The sequence below is a fragment of the Schizosaccharomyces cryophilus genome, assembly GCF_000004155.1.
Source record: "Schizosaccharomyces cryophilus OY26 unplaced genomic scaffold supercont4.1, whole genome shotgun sequence".
Classification (NCBI taxonomy): Eukaryota; Fungi; Ascomycota; class Schizosaccharomycetes; order Schizosaccharomycetales; family Schizosaccharomycetaceae; genus Schizosaccharomyces; species Schizosaccharomyces cryophilus.
Genome location: NW_013185624.1, coordinates 804,992 through 823,641, shown reverse-complemented (window position 1 = coordinate 823,641; position 18,650 = coordinate 804,992). Strand labels below are relative to the sequence as shown.

At 38.7% G+C, this 18,650-nt stretch overlaps 7 protein-coding genes and 1 non-coding gene across 8 annotated transcripts; 2 read left to right on the top strand and 6 right to left on the bottom strand.

The window, feature by feature from the left end:
• Positions 1 to 744: 744 nt before the first annotated feature.
• Positions 745 to 1,444, bottom strand: SPOG_05703 (uncharacterized protein; the record flags this gene model as incomplete). Its single annotated transcript, XM_013166674.1, has 2 exons — positions 745 to 946; positions 1,230 to 1,444. The coding sequence occupies 2 exons, from the start codon at positions 1,442 to 1,444 to the stop codon at positions 745 to 747; spliced, it is 417 nt and encodes a 138-aa protein (XP_013022128.1).
• A 450-nt stretch (positions 1,445 to 1,894) lies between these two features.
• Positions 1,895 to 2,009, bottom strand: SPOG_16128. The gene has a single exon (XR_001203055.1). It is a non-coding gene; the product is annotated as a 5S ribosomal RNA (ribosomal RNA).
• SPOG_03933 (inner membrane protein) lies at positions 1,976 to 3,446 on the bottom strand. The gene is made up of 2 exons (XM_013166197.1): positions 2,781 to 3,446; positions 1,976 to 2,696 (listed from the first exon to the last, which is right to left on the bottom strand). Exons 1-2 carry the CDS (start codon positions 3,012 to 3,014, stop codon positions 2,574 to 2,576), a joined length of 357 nt encoding a protein of 118 aa, XP_013021651.1. The 5' UTR covers positions 3,015 to 3,446; the 3' UTR covers positions 1,976 to 2,573.
• SPOG_03932 (ribosomal protein subunit L19) lies at positions 2,830 to 6,035 on the top strand. Its single transcript, XM_013166196.1, has one exon. It carries the CDS (start codon positions 3,677 to 3,679, stop codon positions 4,190 to 4,192), a length of 516 nt encoding a protein of 171 aa, XP_013021650.1. The 5' UTR covers positions 2,830 to 3,676; the 3' UTR covers positions 4,193 to 6,035.
• SPOG_03931 (nicotinate phosphoribosyltransferase) lies at positions 4,374 to 6,434 on the bottom strand. The gene is made up of 3 exons (XM_013166195.1): positions 6,374 to 6,434; positions 5,944 to 6,207; positions 4,374 to 5,904 (listed from the first exon to the last, which is right to left on the bottom strand). The coding sequence occupies exon 3, from the start codon at positions 5,837 to 5,839 to the stop codon at positions 4,607 to 4,609; it is 1,233 nt and encodes a 410-aa protein (XP_013021649.1). The 5' UTR covers positions 5,840 to 5,904; positions 5,944 to 6,207; positions 6,374 to 6,434; the 3' UTR covers positions 4,374 to 4,606.
• A 126-nt stretch (positions 6,435 to 6,560) lies between these two features.
• Positions 6,561 to 7,404, bottom strand: SPOG_03930 (uncharacterized protein). Its single transcript, XM_013166194.1, has 2 exons — positions 7,241 to 7,404; positions 6,561 to 7,197 (listed from the first exon to the last, which is right to left on the bottom strand). The coding sequence occupies exons 1-2, from the start codon at positions 7,292 to 7,294 to the stop codon at positions 6,958 to 6,960; spliced, it is 294 nt and encodes a 97-aa protein (XP_013021648.1). The 5' UTR covers positions 7,295 to 7,404; the 3' UTR covers positions 6,561 to 6,957.
• An 81-nt stretch (positions 7,405 to 7,485) lies between these two features.
• On the bottom strand, positions 7,486 to 13,133 carry SPOG_03929 (nucleoporin Nup189). The gene has a single exon (XM_013166193.1). It carries the CDS (start codon positions 13,069 to 13,071, stop codon positions 7,681 to 7,683), a length of 5,391 nt encoding a protein of 1,796 aa, XP_013021647.1. The 5' UTR covers positions 13,072 to 13,133; the 3' UTR covers positions 7,486 to 7,680.
• A 284-nt stretch (positions 13,134 to 13,417) lies between these two features.
• Positions 13,418 to 18,617, top strand: SPOG_03928 (medial ring protein Alm1; the record flags this gene model as incomplete). Its single annotated transcript, XM_013166192.1, has 2 exons — positions 13,418 to 18,073; positions 18,150 to 18,617. 2 exons carry the CDS (start codon positions 13,418 to 13,420, stop codon positions 18,615 to 18,617), a joined length of 5,124 nt encoding a protein of 1,707 aa, XP_013021646.1.
• Positions 18,618 to 18,650: the final 33 nt, after the last annotated feature.

Here is an 18,650-nt window from a genome sequence, read left to right as displayed (position 1 = left end):
GCCAGCAGGGTCTGAAAATCAATCCAACAATCGTAGTGATAATACTGCCGGACAACCATCATCTGAATGTTTTGAGCAACATTCAAGGACACGTCACAAACCGAGTCAGGCTAGGGATGCTGAAAGCACTGGAAACGAATCTCATGCTTGACCATTCTTATGATGATGTCCTGTCTTTTCATATATTCTCTATGCAGGCTTGTGTTTTCTTTTAATGTTTTATTTTGTTTCCTTCGTTTCCCGTTGTATTTATTTTTATCGAGCTTTTGCATATAAACACATTTCATAGGCCGTTGTTGTTGAAGCCCTATTGGTTTCATCGTGGCTTTGCGGCTTTGAGCAATGAACAAGTGAGGTCGTCGCGGGATGATATGGATTGTTGACTCTCTAGTTGGTTCTTTTTAATTCACATGTTGGTTGTTATTTATTATTCTAAAGCTTTTAATTCCTGATTCTTTTATTAATAGAGCTAATAAGGATATAATAATTGAATAAAGGATAACCATTGCTTTTTTGGCTGCCGCTTTAGTATCACCTTAGTCAAAAGTCCATGCCTCTCAAAACGACAGGCATAAACCTTCAATAAAAAGGAAAGAACAAAGGTAGGAGAAAAGCCTGCAAAAGATAGTTGCACAATAGCAGGTCCCTGAATGTTAAGATTAGGTAGAGACGATCACGAAGAAGTATGGAATCCCAGATCTGTGTAGATTTAGGATGGTTTTATATCAAGGTTTTTATAACATTCTAGACGAGGTCCAATTGCCGTGCGTCCGTATCCAAAGCATTCTCGAGCCCATCTTTAAAGCTTGGCATGTTGGGTTCCCAGCCTAGAAGCCTCCTTTCACTTTCATCTGTAGTCATGTATTCAATACCTGGCGGCGGAATAAAGCCTTTCTTGTATGAGGTCTTCGCAGCCAACTGCAGCATTTCTCGATTCACATAAAAACTATTTTCTGTTAGGTAATTTCCCTTTTCAATTACAGGTGGCGCGTCCGTCACCATTCACGGCAGATTCGGCTAATAGCAAATAGAGCTTGTTTAAATCCTGCACATGAATATTATGCCAAATGTTATCACCTTTTCCAACCACCTTTTTTTGTTTGAAAAATAACTCAAATAACGGAAACGAGTTCTTCTTATCCGGTCCCCGACCTATGGCATATATGACAGCCGGAGCGACAATGGCCGTTATGACTTGGCAGGATCCGTGGACAAACAACTTTATCTACCTTGCAATGGGGTGCATGATTTTGGAAGTGAGGTCAACTCCTCTACATGATCCTACTCCGTCGTAAATCTTGTCAAAGCACTCTCCATACTTTCCGGTGGATAAAGTCTCTGCCGCGAAAGCGAATCCACCAGAAGTATGAATATAGTAGACAGGATTCTTGGCTTGACGACAACTCAAGTCTCGAACGATTGCTCTTGCCGATGGTACATTCATCACTAGCAGCAGAATGAAAGACAATATCAGCCTTGGAAGCTTCCTCTTCAATTAAGTCTACATTATCGGTACTCCCATATACCAATCTCGCTTGAGGGTAAGCATAAGCTATTTTGGCACAGCCCTTTGCTTTACTACGTACCAAACAGGACCATTCCCATTTCTGGATGTACGCGGAATTCGTAATATAGGATATCTCCTCCCAGAAATCCCGTCTATTTCACCCTAATGAATGAAAGAGAAATCCTTGGTGCTACGTTACCACATTCATATAATTTATTTTTTTCATCCTTTATTTTTTTTAATTGTAATAAAAAAGAACGTTGCAGAGATATGTTTTTTTTGGTATAAGTGAGAAAGTATGGCGATAAGAAGCTCAAATATGATGAATGGGAATCAGTTAAAAAACATTATCAGACAAAACAAGAGGAATTCAAAAAGAACAGGAGGAGCCTACAGCACCCCGGATTCCCATGTTGTCTCCAACCATAGTACTAACGAGGCCCTCAGACGCTTAACTGCAGTGATCGGACGGGAACTGGTGTTTTCGCCTAGGTATGGCCGTAGACACTGAGTAGTTTAAGCTAAAGACATTATTCTCTTTAAAAAGTTAGAATGAAAGCAACGAAATGATAATGACTGGGAAAAAGAATCTTTTTATGAATTGAATCCCTTGTAATAATTAGACATAGTCAAAATATTCCCTAAAGGTTTGGATAAAAACTTTTCAATACTATTTGTATGCGCTTAAGCTTTTTGTCTATTACAAATCGATTTCTTACCTTTGAGGTAAATATTCTAATACTTGCTTGTAAGCATCGTTTCCAGGAATTCAATGAATTTAAAGATGAATATGTAAAGAAAGGAGTAAATCCAAAACATGAACACTAAAGAAAAAGACACTTGCTTTCCTTCTCAGTTCTCCAAATAGTCTGACTGAATTCAAGATTTAGGATGTCGTTTGCACCAGTCATGTTGGATTTTATTTATCTCTGTAAGGCATCAGCAACAAAATAAAAATTTCACATAAAGGTTGCGTAGAACGGAAAGCGTTTCCATTTCCTGGATCTAAAAGCTAACGGAATTGGTCTACAGTCAAAGGCTTCATTAGCCAGTTTGGACACATGCCTTATTTTTCTTCCGGTCCATTCGAAGAAGAACTTGGTTCCCACGTAGGTTCTCCAGGTAAACGTGGAACACGCTTATTTTCATAGTCTCCACTTTCTTGTTGCATTTTATCCAACAAGATCCTCTGCGTTGTTAGTGACTGGTTGCTTTTAAAGAAACATTAGATACAGAAAAGAATTGGGAAAATCTTGCTGTGGACTTCACGTACATAATATTCTTCGTTAACATTGACCTTTCGTCTTCTCTTGTTAAGATCCAGTTGCTCTTCTTTTGTAAGGGTTTTTACTTGTTCATCTCTCCTTGTAAATTTAATCTGAGCAATTGGAATTGCAAACACCCAAACCAACAGAATGGATCCTATAAAAGGCGCACCCACCCAAAGCAATGGGTTTCGCTTGGATTTGTTACGATACCAAAGTTTCCATTCAAAAAAATTTGGCATGGTTTCTAGATTTGAAAAATTGTTGAATCCAAAATTAGAAATTCGTTGAACTAAGCAATATTCGGGCTTTTGTACGGAGGAAGACAATTATCAAGCGAGACAAGAAAACGAATATGTCAACCACTTATGATTCTTTTTATCTATTTTAATTTCTTCTTTCTTTTTCTTCTTCCTCTATTTTTTTGTTTATTTTTTGTTTTTTGGGTAGGGAGAGTACATCGAGGAATTACATTCTTATGCTTGACTTTGGCTCTCTTTTCTCTTGAAACAAAAATGAAAGGGCGAAAGAAGAAAAGGGAAAGTAGGATGAAACGTTACAAACAACGACTGCTGTCTTCAATTTCTTTTTTTTTTTCTTTACTCCATTTGGAACCCATAAAACTATCAACATGTAGTTCTCTGTTCCTTAGGCAAAGTTCACTTCTTTGCTACTCTGTTGAAAGAGTCGATTAATTGCTTTCTTTCTTTACAAAACCGTTGGATGCTGTTCATATTTAAGGCCTTTTGGTTGCCATACCTGCTCGTTCTGTACCTTCGTTCTTACAAGAAAAATATTAATCTTCCATTTAGCTTTTATTTCTCTTCATCCTTCTTTGAATTAGAAAAGCATTTCAAGCCTATATATATGTCTTTTCCAGCAGTTTTATGTTTGTTTACTTCGGATGTTACCTGGTGGGTTGTTACCGCTCTTACACCTGAATGAATGCTCCAAGAGCACCCAAAAAGAACTTGGAACGAACCAAATGGCGACTACAAAAGCGTCTCTTGTCAAACTTATTGTTCCTGCCGGAAAGGCAGCTCCTACTCCGCCAATTGGTCCTGCCTTGGGTGCTCGTGGTGTGAAAAGTATCGACTTTTGTAAAGAATTCAATGCGCGTACTGTAGGATACGTTCCTACCGTTCCTATTCCCTGTCGAGTCACAGTAACTCCCCAAAGGAAATTCACATTCACAATCCATACACCTCCTACTAGTTGGTTGATTTGCAAAACTTTGGACATTGAGAAAGGATCTAGTTCAGCAAAACATGACATCAAAGGACAACTTAGCTTGAAACATGTTTATGAAATTGCAAATTTGAAAAGCACAGATCCTTCTTTAAAAGGAACAGACTTGAAATCATTATGTAAAAGCGTCATTGGAACAGCGAAAAGCATGGGGGTTCAAGTTGTTCTGTAGAAGTTTGTAAAGTGAAGCTCTTCCATTCTACCTACCGTCTTCTTCTCCTAAGTGGATAAAGTTTTTTCTCCTCCAATTTTTTTTTCTGTATAGTTTTCTGATTTCCCACCTCTTTTTCACTCTCATTTTGGTTCAAAACAAGTAATCTAAAGTTTGATGAATAATTATAATAACAAATTCTGTTTCGAGTCTTCGATCTCGTTTTTAATCAATTCATTTCTACTAGTTTACTAAAATTTTTGGTTTGTGATACGGAGGTACATATACCTCTTCGTGTCGCGCGCACGAATCTATTTGCAAGCATCACCTCTCAAGCTTTTAGAACTTTCGATTTATTCATCGTATTATAACAATCGCAACAAAAATGAAAGATATTTAACAAACTTCAAAGAACCGATCCATCTACTTTTACGATTACTCTAAAGGAAGACCAAGTTGCTTCTTTACTTCCACAACAGCATCTCTGTCACCAGTATTTTTCATGATATCATCACTGATCTTGACAGCCTTGGCTCCATTGGCACTGTGTAATTTAATTACGATATTCATGGGTTTGCTCTTTTGGTCTGGCTTTGAAACGTGATTAAAATCACTGGTGAAATTTGTACCAATCCCGAATGAAGACTTGATGCCAAACTTCTTACCGTAATTGTGCAAATTGATGCAACGATCAACGTTCAAAGCGTCACTGTGAACAATCATTTTTGTGGAAGGGTCAATACCTAGTGATTGGTAATGCTCAACAATCCTTTCAATGTATTCTTCAGCAACTCCGCTGTCCTGTCGAACACCATGAAAGACACTGGCCAAATCATCAGGAGTCTTTGCTGTAAAGTTCCGTAAGAAAACATCGGTAGAGAAAGTATCAGTGAGAGCAATTAACAGGCTTTTACCAAATGTCTGAACCCACTTTTCTGAAGCAACTCGATTAGCATCCGTATAGTTCTTCGTAATAGCAGCAACGCCCATATACCACTCATGGGCGACGGTACCAGACACCTGCAGATCATACTTTTGTGCAAAATGCACGTTGGAGGTTCCAAGAAAACGGCCAGGTCCTTCAACGTCTTGCTGAGCTTTAATTAACCCTTGCAACATAACATCTTGAGCATGGTGATCACGACGACGACGACTACCAAAGTCTGTAAAAAAACATCCAGCATTTATAAGGCGTTTTCCTTTTTCGTAAGCCTTCTCAAATTGTCCTTCAGAGGACCAATCGGTGTCAACGAATTTGAAGTAGGCCTCTGAAACAAGAGCAAGCAATGGAATTTCATAAAAAATGGTGTGTTTCCAGAGTCCTTTTATTGTAATGGCGAGATCCTTGGTATCCTTATTATACTCGAGGAAAACCGTGTTTTCTGGATCAAAGGCATAGGCATGCATAAATTCATAAAAGGAATCCTTCAAATATGGGCAACGATGACGGAGCCAAGCCTCTTCCTCAGGAAGTAGCTTGAGGTTTTTCAAATTTGAAATCCCTTGTTTTAACCATGCTACGGCCTCCTCGTTTAGTGCCATTTCAGGAGAACGATTTGTATACACATAGGAAACCTCAGCTGTTGGATAATGTTCCAACACAGCTTGCAACATGGTCAACTTGTAAAGGTCAGTGTCTAGAATAGAAGTCACCGCTTGTGTAGTCATTTTTACGAAGCGATGTCAATTTGGTTTAAAAAAGACCGAAGAAAATTTGGAAAAAAAGTGATTTACTATAGTTATTAGCACGTAAGAAGCATTCAACTTCATACCAAACAAGATATACACCAAAAAAGGGTTAAAACACACAATTACAATTAGCTGGAACCGACTTGCAATGTATCGTATAACGCATCAATTGTTTCAGTCACTTGAAAGTCAAGTTGACGCTTTGGAGAAGAAGTTACCAAAGAGCTTGAATCCCCTAGTAGTACAGTAGTAGAGAAAAGTTCACTTTTTGCTCGAGATCTTTCGAATATGAATACAAAACTTTTCTTGCTCTAGGATTAAATACAGGGAACGATGACGTTCAAATGCTAAGAATCATCTGTCAGAACATATTTCTAATCATAAAAAGATAAGTAACCCCTTTTCTTTAAGCTCTTCACCAAAGAATACGACAATTTCCTATTTCTTGCATTTTGAGGGAACTGTAGGTACTAAAAATCTGAGATCTACACAGATCCTTTCTAAAACACTTACATTATTGATCAATCCTTCTAAAAGGAGGAAAATTATAAACAAATACAATCCACAAGTAAATTGATGTCTTTAAGTACGATTTCAACTCTTTGTCGGCCGCAAGCTGACAAGTAACAGCGTTTGTACCTTAAAATTTGGATTGAAAAAATTAAAGTTCAATCGTTCAAGAGTGTGACTAATAATGAAGGGGATTTATTAGAGGAAGAGTATGGTTTATTAGGAAGAACTGATCAATTCATTCATTTTTGAGCAGAGGCATAATGAATCCCAGAACAAAATTTCATTGTCCGAAAAAATGTGTCTATAAAACTTGAATCTAACTAGCAATGCAGGAGTGTCCATAAAATGCGAATTAATTGCAGATGAGGTAGCAAAGCAATGTGAGCACGCAAAGTCTTTCTCAACAGTGTTGCAACCTGCACCTTAGGAAGAAAAATTGTTCTTTCTCGTTCATATCGAACATGAATTAAGCGCCTGATTTTATCTGCTTCGCTAGTACTCAAATATGGAAATACACTCGTTAAATAAAGTTCATCTAGTTTCCTGAATATATCTCATTCATACGTCTGGAATCGTGTTCTGAGTTAAAAATCAAGGCCTACTCTGTTGGCAGCTAACTTGGCTTTGTCCAGCTCACTCAAACCAACCAGTGGATGATATTGCTGAAAAATTAATTCATGTTTATTTCCAGAGTCAATAAGGGAAAGTAGCTCTTTTGACTTTTTCAGGTCATCCGAAGAGCCGTTACGAAACCACGTTTTTAAGGATTCGATTGCCGTTCTTTGAGTAGATGTAAGTCCTTTTGCAGACCTATAGATGCCATTCTATTTCATCTGGTTAGTACATATTTCAGAAACTCTTCTATACCATTTGGCGCATTTCTCGAAGTATACTTCTGAAAACCGTAGTAGCTTGCTTCATGTTAGCGTCGTAATACTCTTTTTATCTATCTTTCAAATTGATTAATTATAAAAACAAAATGGCTTGCCAATTTTTATTCTCTTTTTCCACAAAGTTGGCTAACGTCCAGGTGAATTTGGAAAAAGTCTGAACATAGCGGCCCATTGACTCAGTAACCAGAAATTATTGAATTGATATATAATTCGCTATTAGAATTCTAGTTCTTAAAACTGTTTCTAAAATTTAGAAATTTCAGCTACCGTTGCATTACACGAAAACCAACCTATGGAAAAAATACATTGAGAGAGCTAAACTATTTACAGGAAGTCTCACCTATATATATATATATATATATAACATTTTTCTAAGTCAAAAATAAACTCACGTAAACATCAAAGAAGATAGCTTCAATATTGAACAGAAATATACTGCAAATTTTGAAGACTGTTAGCAGTAGTGAGAGGCAAACTAAACGCAACATCGTCTAACGACTGATTTATGCAAAGTTTGTTAACAAAACGAATCATCTTGTGCAAAGAGGCCTTTTGATAAATTGTTTGTGATTCAGCTTCTTTTAATGCAACAGTAATTCTTTGTAAAATAAATTTCAACGTTTCGACATCAGTTTCAAACTTCCCTTCTACCAGGTCAAGATAATCTGAGTACAATTGACCACCAAATTTCCAGCCTATTATTCCTTCCATTCTTTCCTGGAATCCTCCCAATAAGCATCTTAACTCTTCAAAGTTGTTGCTAATTATGGCTTGAGGAGCAATGCTTCGGATTAAACATTTATGGGCTTCTTCAAATAGATTTGCTTCTTGAAGATAAGTTACCTCTTTGGCATGTTCTCCATTGTAACGAGCGTTTAATGCCATTGCTTCATGAATCCAATTTCTAGGGATAAGTAATTTGGTCATTAGTTTTTCATCCTTATCAGCTAAACCTGATTTCACGTTACGACCAAGGCATTCTTTTATGCTAGATATACGTGTTTCAACATTTTCGACGTGCAGTAGCACAAAAATGGACCATTGCCAATGGCCCATACATTCAAGTTGAGATGCAAATGAAGGTGTCAGAGTATCTGCTCTTACGCTCTGAGGTTTGAAGTGTACACCGTTTTCATCTAATACTTCATCCAGGCCATCTCTGTCCGAAAAATCAAAAACAGCTCGCGCTTTCGAGAGGTATATTGCTAATTGCCAAACCACTCGATAGTCAAGCCCATTGCTTTTTGCGCTTTCTGGAAGCGTTAATTCTTCTAGAACTGCCCCAATAGCATAAGCTTTCAATAATAAAAACAAAAGGTCATAAACTTCTCCATTGGAACCACCACAAACTATCGGTCTTTGTAAGTCCTTCTCGTACATTTTTAAAGAATTCATGTACATTGACATCGCTTCTGTAATACTAATATCAACGTTGTACCACAACTTCAGTCCAAAAGCGCTTAACCAGCTTAACCCTTGAGAAACAAACATCGAAGGAACGTAACCCTCTTCTCCAGGCCTTCCATAACCCTCAGCTAAATCAGTATTACCAGAGAGAAGTTCAAAAATAAGACGGGTATACTTATTTATATAAGCAAGATCACCTCGCTCTCTCCATTGATCCAATTGTTGCTTAACTTCCGCTTGAATATCAAAATCACTATCTACAAGGGGTATCAGTGTTGATAAACGGTTGTTTTCCGAGTTTACTGCTTCTTCGCATGCAAGGCTAATTTGATTTCCAGTTAATAAAATAAATATTTTTTCTTCTGAACTAGCTGCCTTTTGAGCTTTCGCTAAAATTTCCTCTTTGACGTGCTTTGTAATCCATTCAGACACACGATCGCGAATAAACTTTTCGGAAAGCAGCTCTCGAGCCTCAGGAGACAAAGGCGTCGGGACCTCAAAATCCTTCATGCCAAATAAAATTGATGCTAATTCCCATATTTTTATTTCGTCAGAGCTTTTTGTAAAGGCTGCTAAGTCACCAATAGCCATTGATAAGCGTGGTGATACAGAGCATATATCATTAGCATCGACGTATATTTCGCTTTCAGAAAGCTGATACTCAAGTGGCTTAATAAAATCCTCATTGGCTGAGATAGAGAGACGGAATACTTTTTCCAATGCATCTAATTTAAGCTTTCCATTTATTATTTGTACGTATGATCCATTAGGGTAAAAATGAAACTTCGGAAGAAACTTTATACTGGAGTCGTCAGAATCCGATGAAACGAGTTTGGTAGGTAAGCTACTACCGAAAAGGTCTTTTTCTAAGTCATATTGATCATAAGCAAAGCTACCAGCTTGTTCCTTATTGTCTTGTACCGAGGAGGTGTTCGCCATCTTAGATTTTATTAATACAGATCTCTGTAACCCCAAATTCAGGTGCTCCAGCCACGTATCCGGATTAATCAAATTACTGACTGTCACCATCGAATTTTGGATATCTGAACCAACTACTTCATCAGGCTCATCGTCCATATTATCCTGACTTTTCAAATCATTCGAGTCGTTAGGATCATCCGTCATGTTCAGTAGAAGATCATTTGGTTCAAATTCATTCTTTATCTCATTTTCTTTTGAAGACGTTTGGGATAAACGTCCACTTTCATCAGTCCGTAACTTTGCTTTCTTTATTGAAAGTTCATCAAAATTTTCACTTTGATCATTGAATTTACGTAAAGCATTTGATTGATTATTTGTAGGAGGAAAAGAGCCTGGAGTATTGTGAGTAAGTTGTGTCTTATTAGATTGCGAACCTTGATGATCCGACTTCTCATACATTTCTGAATTACCTGAATCACTTTTCATTGGAACTTCACTACTAACGGGCTCATCCTCTAAATTTTCGTCGTTTTCAGAATCGTCATCGAACAGTCCATATTTAGAAAAATGTTGTACTTTGAAGGTCCATTTACCCTCATTAAAATCAATAAACTCCGTTTCCTTAATTCGTTGAAGACGTTTCAAATGCTGAGCGTATCTAGGATGATTGACATCTTTGATAGGCTCCCTTGTTTCTCGAGATAAAGGCCATGCGTTTTCAAGAGTGATAATAGCTGGAACATTCAAACCTTCTCCAATCTGTGGACTAGACCCTTCCTCAGGATAAACAGAACAAATCTTTTTCTCAAAAAGAACAACATTAACAGGGATATCCTCAACTTTTTCGAATTTAGTCAAGTCGACCGGTTTTAAAAAGGAAACTTGACCATAACCAGCACGCCCAACACAAAACTGGTGTACAGAACTTAACTTGTCCTTAGGATATTTAGCCAGTTCTTCGACTCCTGGTTTCATCCAGTAGCCGTCAGGTAAAGTGTAAGTTCGGTCACTGTCAACCTTTGGTGTCTCTTCCTTCACAATTCCATTTGCCTTTGGTACTTCAGAAGGTTCAGATGGGTTTTCATTTCGAAGAACTTCACCTCGAGAGACCTTGTGAGTTATAACCAATTTCTTAATATTTTGTCTAGGAGTGAAAGCATCCTTACTTAATAAAACGTCATCATTTAATGAATCAAACAGATGCAACGATTTTGGCTTGCTGGGAGCACTAGCCGAATTCATTACTGCAGACTTCGCAAAAGGAGAAATCGAAGCAACATTAGAACGATTACTGGATCTAGGTGACAACCAAAACTGGGGTAATGAAGCTGCCTTCTTTGGTGCAGGCTTGGTTGTTAAAGGTGAAGCAATAGGTTCCTGTATCGTAGTTGGTGGAGCTTGAGAAACCGTGCTAGAAAATAATGGGTTACTGCCATATGGATTCTGATCAATGCTGGCTTGAAGAGGTTGCTGCTGCTGCTGCTGCCCGATTTGAGAAGCACCTCCAAATAATCCAGAACCCAAAGTCGATGGTTGCGTTTGATTATTGGCGTTAGCTGATCCAAATAACCCAGACGAACCAGTAGAAGGTTGCTGAAATGTATTGCTAGAACCAAATAATCCAGTTCCTGTTGATGGCTTATTAAAAAGACTAGTACCCGGCGCCGAGGTATTATTTGTACTAGATCCTAATAAACCGCCTCCTGTGCTGGGAGGGTTATTCGTATTATTTCCAAAAAGACCTGAACCACCAGTACCAGTATTGGTGTTCCCAAATAAACCTCCGCCAGTAGATCCTGCGTTACCAAACAAACCTCCTGTAGAACCTGTGGTACCAGTTGTATTATTTGTAGTTGCAGAAGGCGCGCTACCAGCACCGAATCCACCAAATAAACCGCTACCAGCAGGTTTAGTAGAGGGTGCGGCAGGACTAGCCCCAAATGCAGGCTTAGGAGTTGTGCTAGAGGGTTGACCAAAAGAAAAACCCGATGACGCAGGAGCAGTAGTACCTGTACCTGTACCGGTACCCACAGTGGAGCCAAATCCAAATCCCGATGGCTTAGAAGCGGCGTTATTGGCACCAAAAGAGAACCCACCACCAGTGCCGAGGCCTGTACTGGGAGGCGCATTTGGTCCGGAAGCTGAATTGTTACCAAATCCAAACAAACCACCACCAGGTGTATTAGATGCGGGTGGATTACTTGGGGCTGTGCTACCAAATCCCGTAGTTGTATTATTTGCTCCGAAGCCACCTCCAGTATTGCCAAACAAACCACCGCCGGTACCTGTACCAGTATTTGTAGCGGTGTTAGAGGTAGAAGAGCCAAAAAGCCCTCCGCCACCAGTATTTGTATTAGAACCAAAACCGAAAGCTGGCTTTTGTTGTCCAAATGTCGAGCCGCCGCCGAATAAACCAGTTGAAGGAGTTGTTGATGGTTGATTTGATTGGCCAAATAAACCACCACCTCCTCCAGTGTTTGCAGTATTTGCACCAAATCCAGATGTGGTATTCGTATTGTTAGCACCGAATGCAGAACCGCCACCAAAAAGACCTCCACCAGCATTAGTATTCGTATTAGAAGATCCGAAGGGAGCGATAGAATTTGAAGTAGGAGTGGCTGCCTGACCGAAACCAGTAGTAGAAGTACCAAATCCTGGAGTTGATCCGAAAGTCGACGGAGTAGAAGTTACATTCGCAGGATTTCCATATCGACGACCTTGATTATAATCTTGTAAGCGTAACTCTTCAAAAGAATACTGCCTATACGCCGGCATACACGTTATGGACTGGAAGGCACTTGTACCATTAGTTTGTGCGTCCTTCTCAGATGTTACCGCGTAAGGAGGATTAGCCGTACCATTGATCGTATTCGTGCTTCCTGCTCCAAATCCCGAGGAACCGAAAGCAGGAGCTTGACCAGTCGATGCTGATCCAAACAAGCCACCACCAGAAGGCTGAGAACCAAATCCAGTGCTTGCAGAAGGATTATTTTGTGATCCAAAGAAACCACCGGTAGGAGCAGTGTTCGCAGGAGCACTACCAAATCCACCAGTCGTTCCTGCGTTGTTCGATCCAAATGAAAATGCACTACCAGTAGACGGAGCAGCAGCAGCGCCTGTGTTACCGAAAAGGCCACCGCCACCAGATGTGTTCGTACCGCCAAACGCAGGAGTGCTAGATTGACCAAATAAACCGGTCCCGGTCCCGGTTCCGGTTCCCGAAGACATTCCAAACCCTGTACCTGTTGAAGCAGGAGCTGGGTTGCGATTACCAAACAAACTCCCTCCTGAGTTTGATCCGAAAAGAGGTTGAGCTGTGTTCTGTCCAAAGCCACTTGTAGTATTGTTTTGGGAACCAAATAAACTATTCCCTGTAGTATTAGTATTGGACCCAAACAAACCTCCGGTCTGTTGGTTATTTTGTCCAAAACCCCCAGTTCCTCCGCCGAAACCAGAAGAATTATTTTGTCCAAACATTATAAGGACTATATGCTTAGTATTTTGTTGGTGTTGGTCACCTGGGATGATATGTGTGGAGGACAACTCGGACTCCACCCACGCTCCTCTATACTACTACTGAAAAAAAGTGCTACTCAGCATTAATTCAAATTATATGCTACCCTTTGATCTTAATATAAAAAAGTCTTAAAGATTAATATAGTTTGTAAATAAGTTTAGTTTTATAGGATTTGTTTGATCTTGTTGACCTGAAGGTGCCTTCGTTTGATAATACTGGTCACAAGAGCTTCATTTGAGGGAGTTAGTAAGTTAGCATACTTGAAGAGCTGTTACATTTTTACCCGTCAAAAGCTCTCATCCCAAAATGGCTTCAGGTGAACATGAAGATGATGTTCAGTTCGTACACGAACGCTTCGGCGTGTCTCCTGAAGACCTGAAGCCTCTAGCTAAAGTACCCAGTTTTTCAGTGCTAGTTGTCGCGTTGCGATCAAAGGTAAGCGACATGAATTCGCTAAAGGAACAGATGGTTTTGCAGGAGGTGAATTCTGAACACAAACAGAACGTGTCAAATAGAAGAGTACTATACCTTGAAGAACAGCTCAATTCGCGAAATGAAATAGCAAAACAATTCCAGGAGAAAGTCGGGGAGCTTCAAAAGGACATTGACGCTTCGAATAAAGCTAATCAGGAAATCCAGTCTCAGCTTAACTTTTGCTCGCAAGGCAAGGATTCATTAGTTGTGGAGAAACAGCAATTGGATTTTCGAATTCTAAATATGGAAAAGAAATTAAGTGACTCTGAGGGTATCATTAGGTCTCTTCAAGAAGAGAGACAAAACAATGTAGCTTTAATCAAAAATTTGCAGCAGCAAATGCAAGAGATGGAAGAGACACATCGAAACCTAACATTAACTCAAAGTAGCAGTACTCTTAGAGAAGAACTTTACTTACAAGAAAAGAATGCTCTTATTTCAGATATGAAAAGGTTGCAGGACGAGAATAAGAAGATGACCGAAGAACTAGCATCTTCTGAACAAAGCCAGAACATGCTGCAGGAGCAAGTTACTGCACTAAAAACAAGTAACTTCGAGATGAAACAAAAATATATGAGCTTTGTTAATGAAAGTCAGACCAACCTAATGGATGAAGGGTCAAAGACTTCTACCACGACAATGGAAATTGATGACAAAAGTGAAATTCTTGAGGATCTACAGAAAGAGCTTGAAGCTCAGCAGAATTTAACGGCATTATGGGAGTCTCAATGCTCAGAATTACAAACCCAACTAGACAAAGCCCTCAACAACCAGAGTGTTACTAAAGGATTGGTTTCATCTGCCACAATCGAAGAACAATTGAATATGAACAAAGGTCAGTTAAGAGTCGCCAACGAGACAATCAGCAAGTTACAATCTGAAGTTGACAGGCTTGCAAGCGAATTACAGGTTACAAAAGAGAGAAGAGAGGTGTCGCCTACAGGTGTTGGTCTCTTTTCAACTGTAGCTCAGAAGTTGAGCGCGTCACAACACCCTGAAATATCCTTCACTAAAGTGTATTCGGATAATATGCGGCTGCAGCAAGATGTTCTGAATTTACAACAACGGCTTGATCGTGCTAATGATAAGTTCTGCTGGTTTTTTTATCAAGTCAAGCAACGTATACCGGTGGTTCAACAACAAAGGGAAGAGATCGCGAGAAATAATGTATATATGGTTGACATGAGTGAAAAGTTATCCAAATCAAAGGAAGTTTTAAATGACATAAAACAAAAATATGATGTCTCCAAAATGCAACAAGAACAAACTCACTTAAGATTTGTGGCTGCTCAAGTTCAATGTCGTGATTTAACACGCGAGATTCAATGCCTCCTTCTAGAGTTGGATCATTTGCAACGTACGGGAAATAGGAGCTTACCTCAGAATGTACAAGAGGCTTTGGATATTTATTCCAAGCAACCTTCTAAAGATGAAAGCGTCCTTTCAGCTGAGATTCCTACCTTTACTTCCGTCATGGATGCTTTAGCACAAGTCTTACAATTACGAGAAAAAATAAGAAGCCTTGAATGTGATTTGCAGATCCAGAAGAAAGCTTCTGAATATAATCTTTCAAATGCAACAGACGAATTGAATGAAAAACATGAAAAAATGACACAAGATTTACAAAATGAGCTAAAGTTGGCCAATACGAAGATGGACAATTTTATCCATGAACGAAGTGTCCTTAAAGAAATGTTGAACATGTATAGAGAGAAGACAATCCAGAAAGTATCCGAAAAGCCTTCTGATCCAAATCATTCTTCGCAAACTGCCGTTGATGATATTGAAAAACAATTTGAAATGTACCGCAATGAGATGGTTGCGACTAATGAATCACTTTCAAAAAGGATTAATGATCTGATTAATCAGGTTGAAGAAATGAGAAAGGAACTTAATAAAGTAAGATACCGTGAACAGTTAGGCCTCCAACGGCTGAATGTTTCTAGAGAAAACGTCGAATCTCTTGGAAAAGAAATGAAGGAGTTGAGGTCACTTAATAATTATCTTCAAGAGGTCCTCAACCGTCAAGATCTAAATGCTAGTAAAATATCCGAAGAACACGTCCAGCTAAAATCCCTGTGTTCGAGAATGAATAGCGAAATTGCAAATTTAACAGGTGAAAAAGAAGTTTTTAGTAAAATTAAAGAACGGTTGGCTTCAGAAAATGGTCATTCGTTAGCTGAACGGGAACGTTTGATGACTTTGGTGTCCAATTTACAATCTCTTCTCAATGAGCAACAAAGGATTTTCTCCTCTAATAAGCTGTCATTTGAAGCTAAAAATCATGAGACGGAGCAAATTGTAAACTCATTACAGAATTCAAATCAGAAGTTAGAACAGGCTTTGCAATCAGCAAATGACTTAGCCAACGCGAAGGATACAACGATTGATTCTCTTCACAAGAGGATTGAAGAACTTAATTTTGCCACACAAGATTATTTAAAGATTAAAGGATCTTTAGAAGTGGAGAACAAGGCATTACAGTCAGAACTGAATATAAAAAGCACCAAATTAGAAGAACTCCAAACAAAACTATCTAACCAACGAGCGACGACGGCTTCTGAGCGTGAAGCTGAATTGGTATCATTTGTTAACAATTTGAGAATGGAAAATTCGTCTCTTCAGACTAGTCTCGATACATCGAAGGATCATATAAAACACCTTGAAGAAGCGAGTCGCTTAGCTGAAGAAACATTAGAAAAACTTCAACAGGAATATGAAAAAATGCGGCTTTCAACTTCGAAAGAGCTTGAAGAAACTCGTAGTACTATCAATAAGTTGGAAAAGAAAGGAAAAGATCTTGAAGAAAGAATCTATAGCGTACAACAGCAACATAATTATGATAATGAGCAAAAGGATTGCAGAATTTCCCTACTTCTAAAAGAGAATGAGCAATTAACAAATGACTTTTCAGCTGCTCGTACTTCAGAGAAAGAATTACTTCAGAAACAGACTTTGCTACAGCAAGAGAATGTGAAATTATCTGAAGATTGCCGCAAAGCTCGCGAATCTTATGAAAAAGAGTTATTGAGACATGCTAATGCTATGTCAAATCTTCAAAAGCTTAGGAACGATTATGATTCTCTACTGAAATGTACTAACCGAGAACCCAATGAATCTGATAACAATAATCCAGCAGAGGAGGCTAAAGATATGTCAGACTCAATTTCTGCAACATCTGAAATGATTGCACTAAAAAAGCAAAATGCTTTACTTCTTGCTCAGTTACAAACCCCAATAGATATTAATTCATCTATTCCAAATATTACTTCAGAGAAACTCGATTCCGTTTTGAAGCTTTCATTACCCGACCTTCAAGCTTATATTAAGCAAATATTCAATGAGGTCAACATTTCAGCATATCAAAGACAGCTAATTTCGATTGAAAATAAGAGGTTAAAAAAGCTGATTGAACAGTCAAATCAAATTATTATGGAATTTCAATCGGCACATAAGGATTCAGCAGCCATTCAAACTAAAACTAAGCCCGATGGTTCAATCACTGATAATAGTCTTTCTAGAATGGTGAAGTTATTAAATGATAGCAACAAATTGCTACGCAAAAAGGAAGAAGAACTTAATGGCATGATCAACAGCTTGCGGGATAAAATACAATCTCTTGAACATGAACTAGAAACCCAAAAGAATGGCAGGCGGGAGTTAGAGAATAAGATCTCGGGAGAGCAAGAGATGGTCCGTCGAGTTGAAGAAGAAAACCAGAGATTACAGCAACACAATCAACAAATCCTTCAATCTTTGAAGGAAAATAAAATTGTAGATACTTCGGCAGAGGATTTAAAAGGAAAAGAAGAACTGTTGGCTGAGTTACGCCAAAATATTGAGTACTTAACAACTGAACTCGCTTCAGCTAAAGAGACAATTGAAAAATTGGAATCTGAAAAAGGAGAGGCTTCAAATACTATTGGACAGTTGACTACTAGAAGCAAAAGCGTTGCTTCGGCCTGGAGAACGAAGTATGATCAACTTGTTGCCAAAAGTTTGGAAAAGCACAATCAAGTTCGTCAGCAGCTCTCACAGAAGACTTCAGAGCTTGAATCGAAGATCAAAGAGTGTAACACCCTCAGAGAAAAACTTGATCAAAAGCTTAAAGAGACTGAAGCATCTGGTGAGAATGCTGAAAACCGTCAAGACAGCGAAAAAGTCAACGATGAATTTCAGAACGCTGAATATTTATCAACCCAACAAAAACTTACGGAAGCAACAAGTGATTTGGATGCTGCCAAGAAGGAAATTGATTTACTGAAAGAAAGGATTAATGAACTCAGTAAAGAAAAATCGTCTGAATCTATTAGTTCCGGTACGACAAGTGGTGAAGAATTGGAAAAGAAAAACCAGGCTTTAAAGCAGGCAGTTTTAAAATTACGGTCTCGAGTTACTCAAGAAGTACAAAAGAGTGATGCTGTAAGTAAGCAATGTCAAGAACTTGAAACGCAAATAGGGAAGTTGCGTGCGTCTTTAGACTCGCAGGTACGAGACACGAGTGATTCAGGAGATTCAAAAGCATCTATTGAGCACAATTTGACAGCTCTTCTAAAAAAAAAAGGAGAACATGCTTTCCAGTACTTTTCAGATTGTGTTTGAAGAGCCCCTTGAGAAAATAGTAACTTCTGAGTCCGAGTTTTCCGATACGGTGAAGACGGAATGGAGAAAACGTCAAGAAGAACTAATGAGAAAAATTCAGGAGGATACCAAGCAGACTCATGAAAGACAATTGAAGAACCTCAGAACTGAATTGGAAATGAGAAACAAGTTAAAACTTAGCATGCTTGAAAAGAATTTAGCTAAAGTTCGAGAACAACTGCAGAAGAATGCCGAAAAGGAAGAGAGCTCTTCAGTTGAAATAACGCAACCAAAAACAGATAACAAGTCTAACACGATAGCTCCAACAACTGGTGAGTCTAGAGTGGAACCTAACGGTGATCAGTCAATTTCTGGTGACTCTTCCTTAAAGCGTCCTCGATGGAATGCTGAAAATGAAGATTCCTCTTCAACTACAAAGAAACTAAAGTGATGAGTTCTTTTCACATATATGTACAGTCTAAAG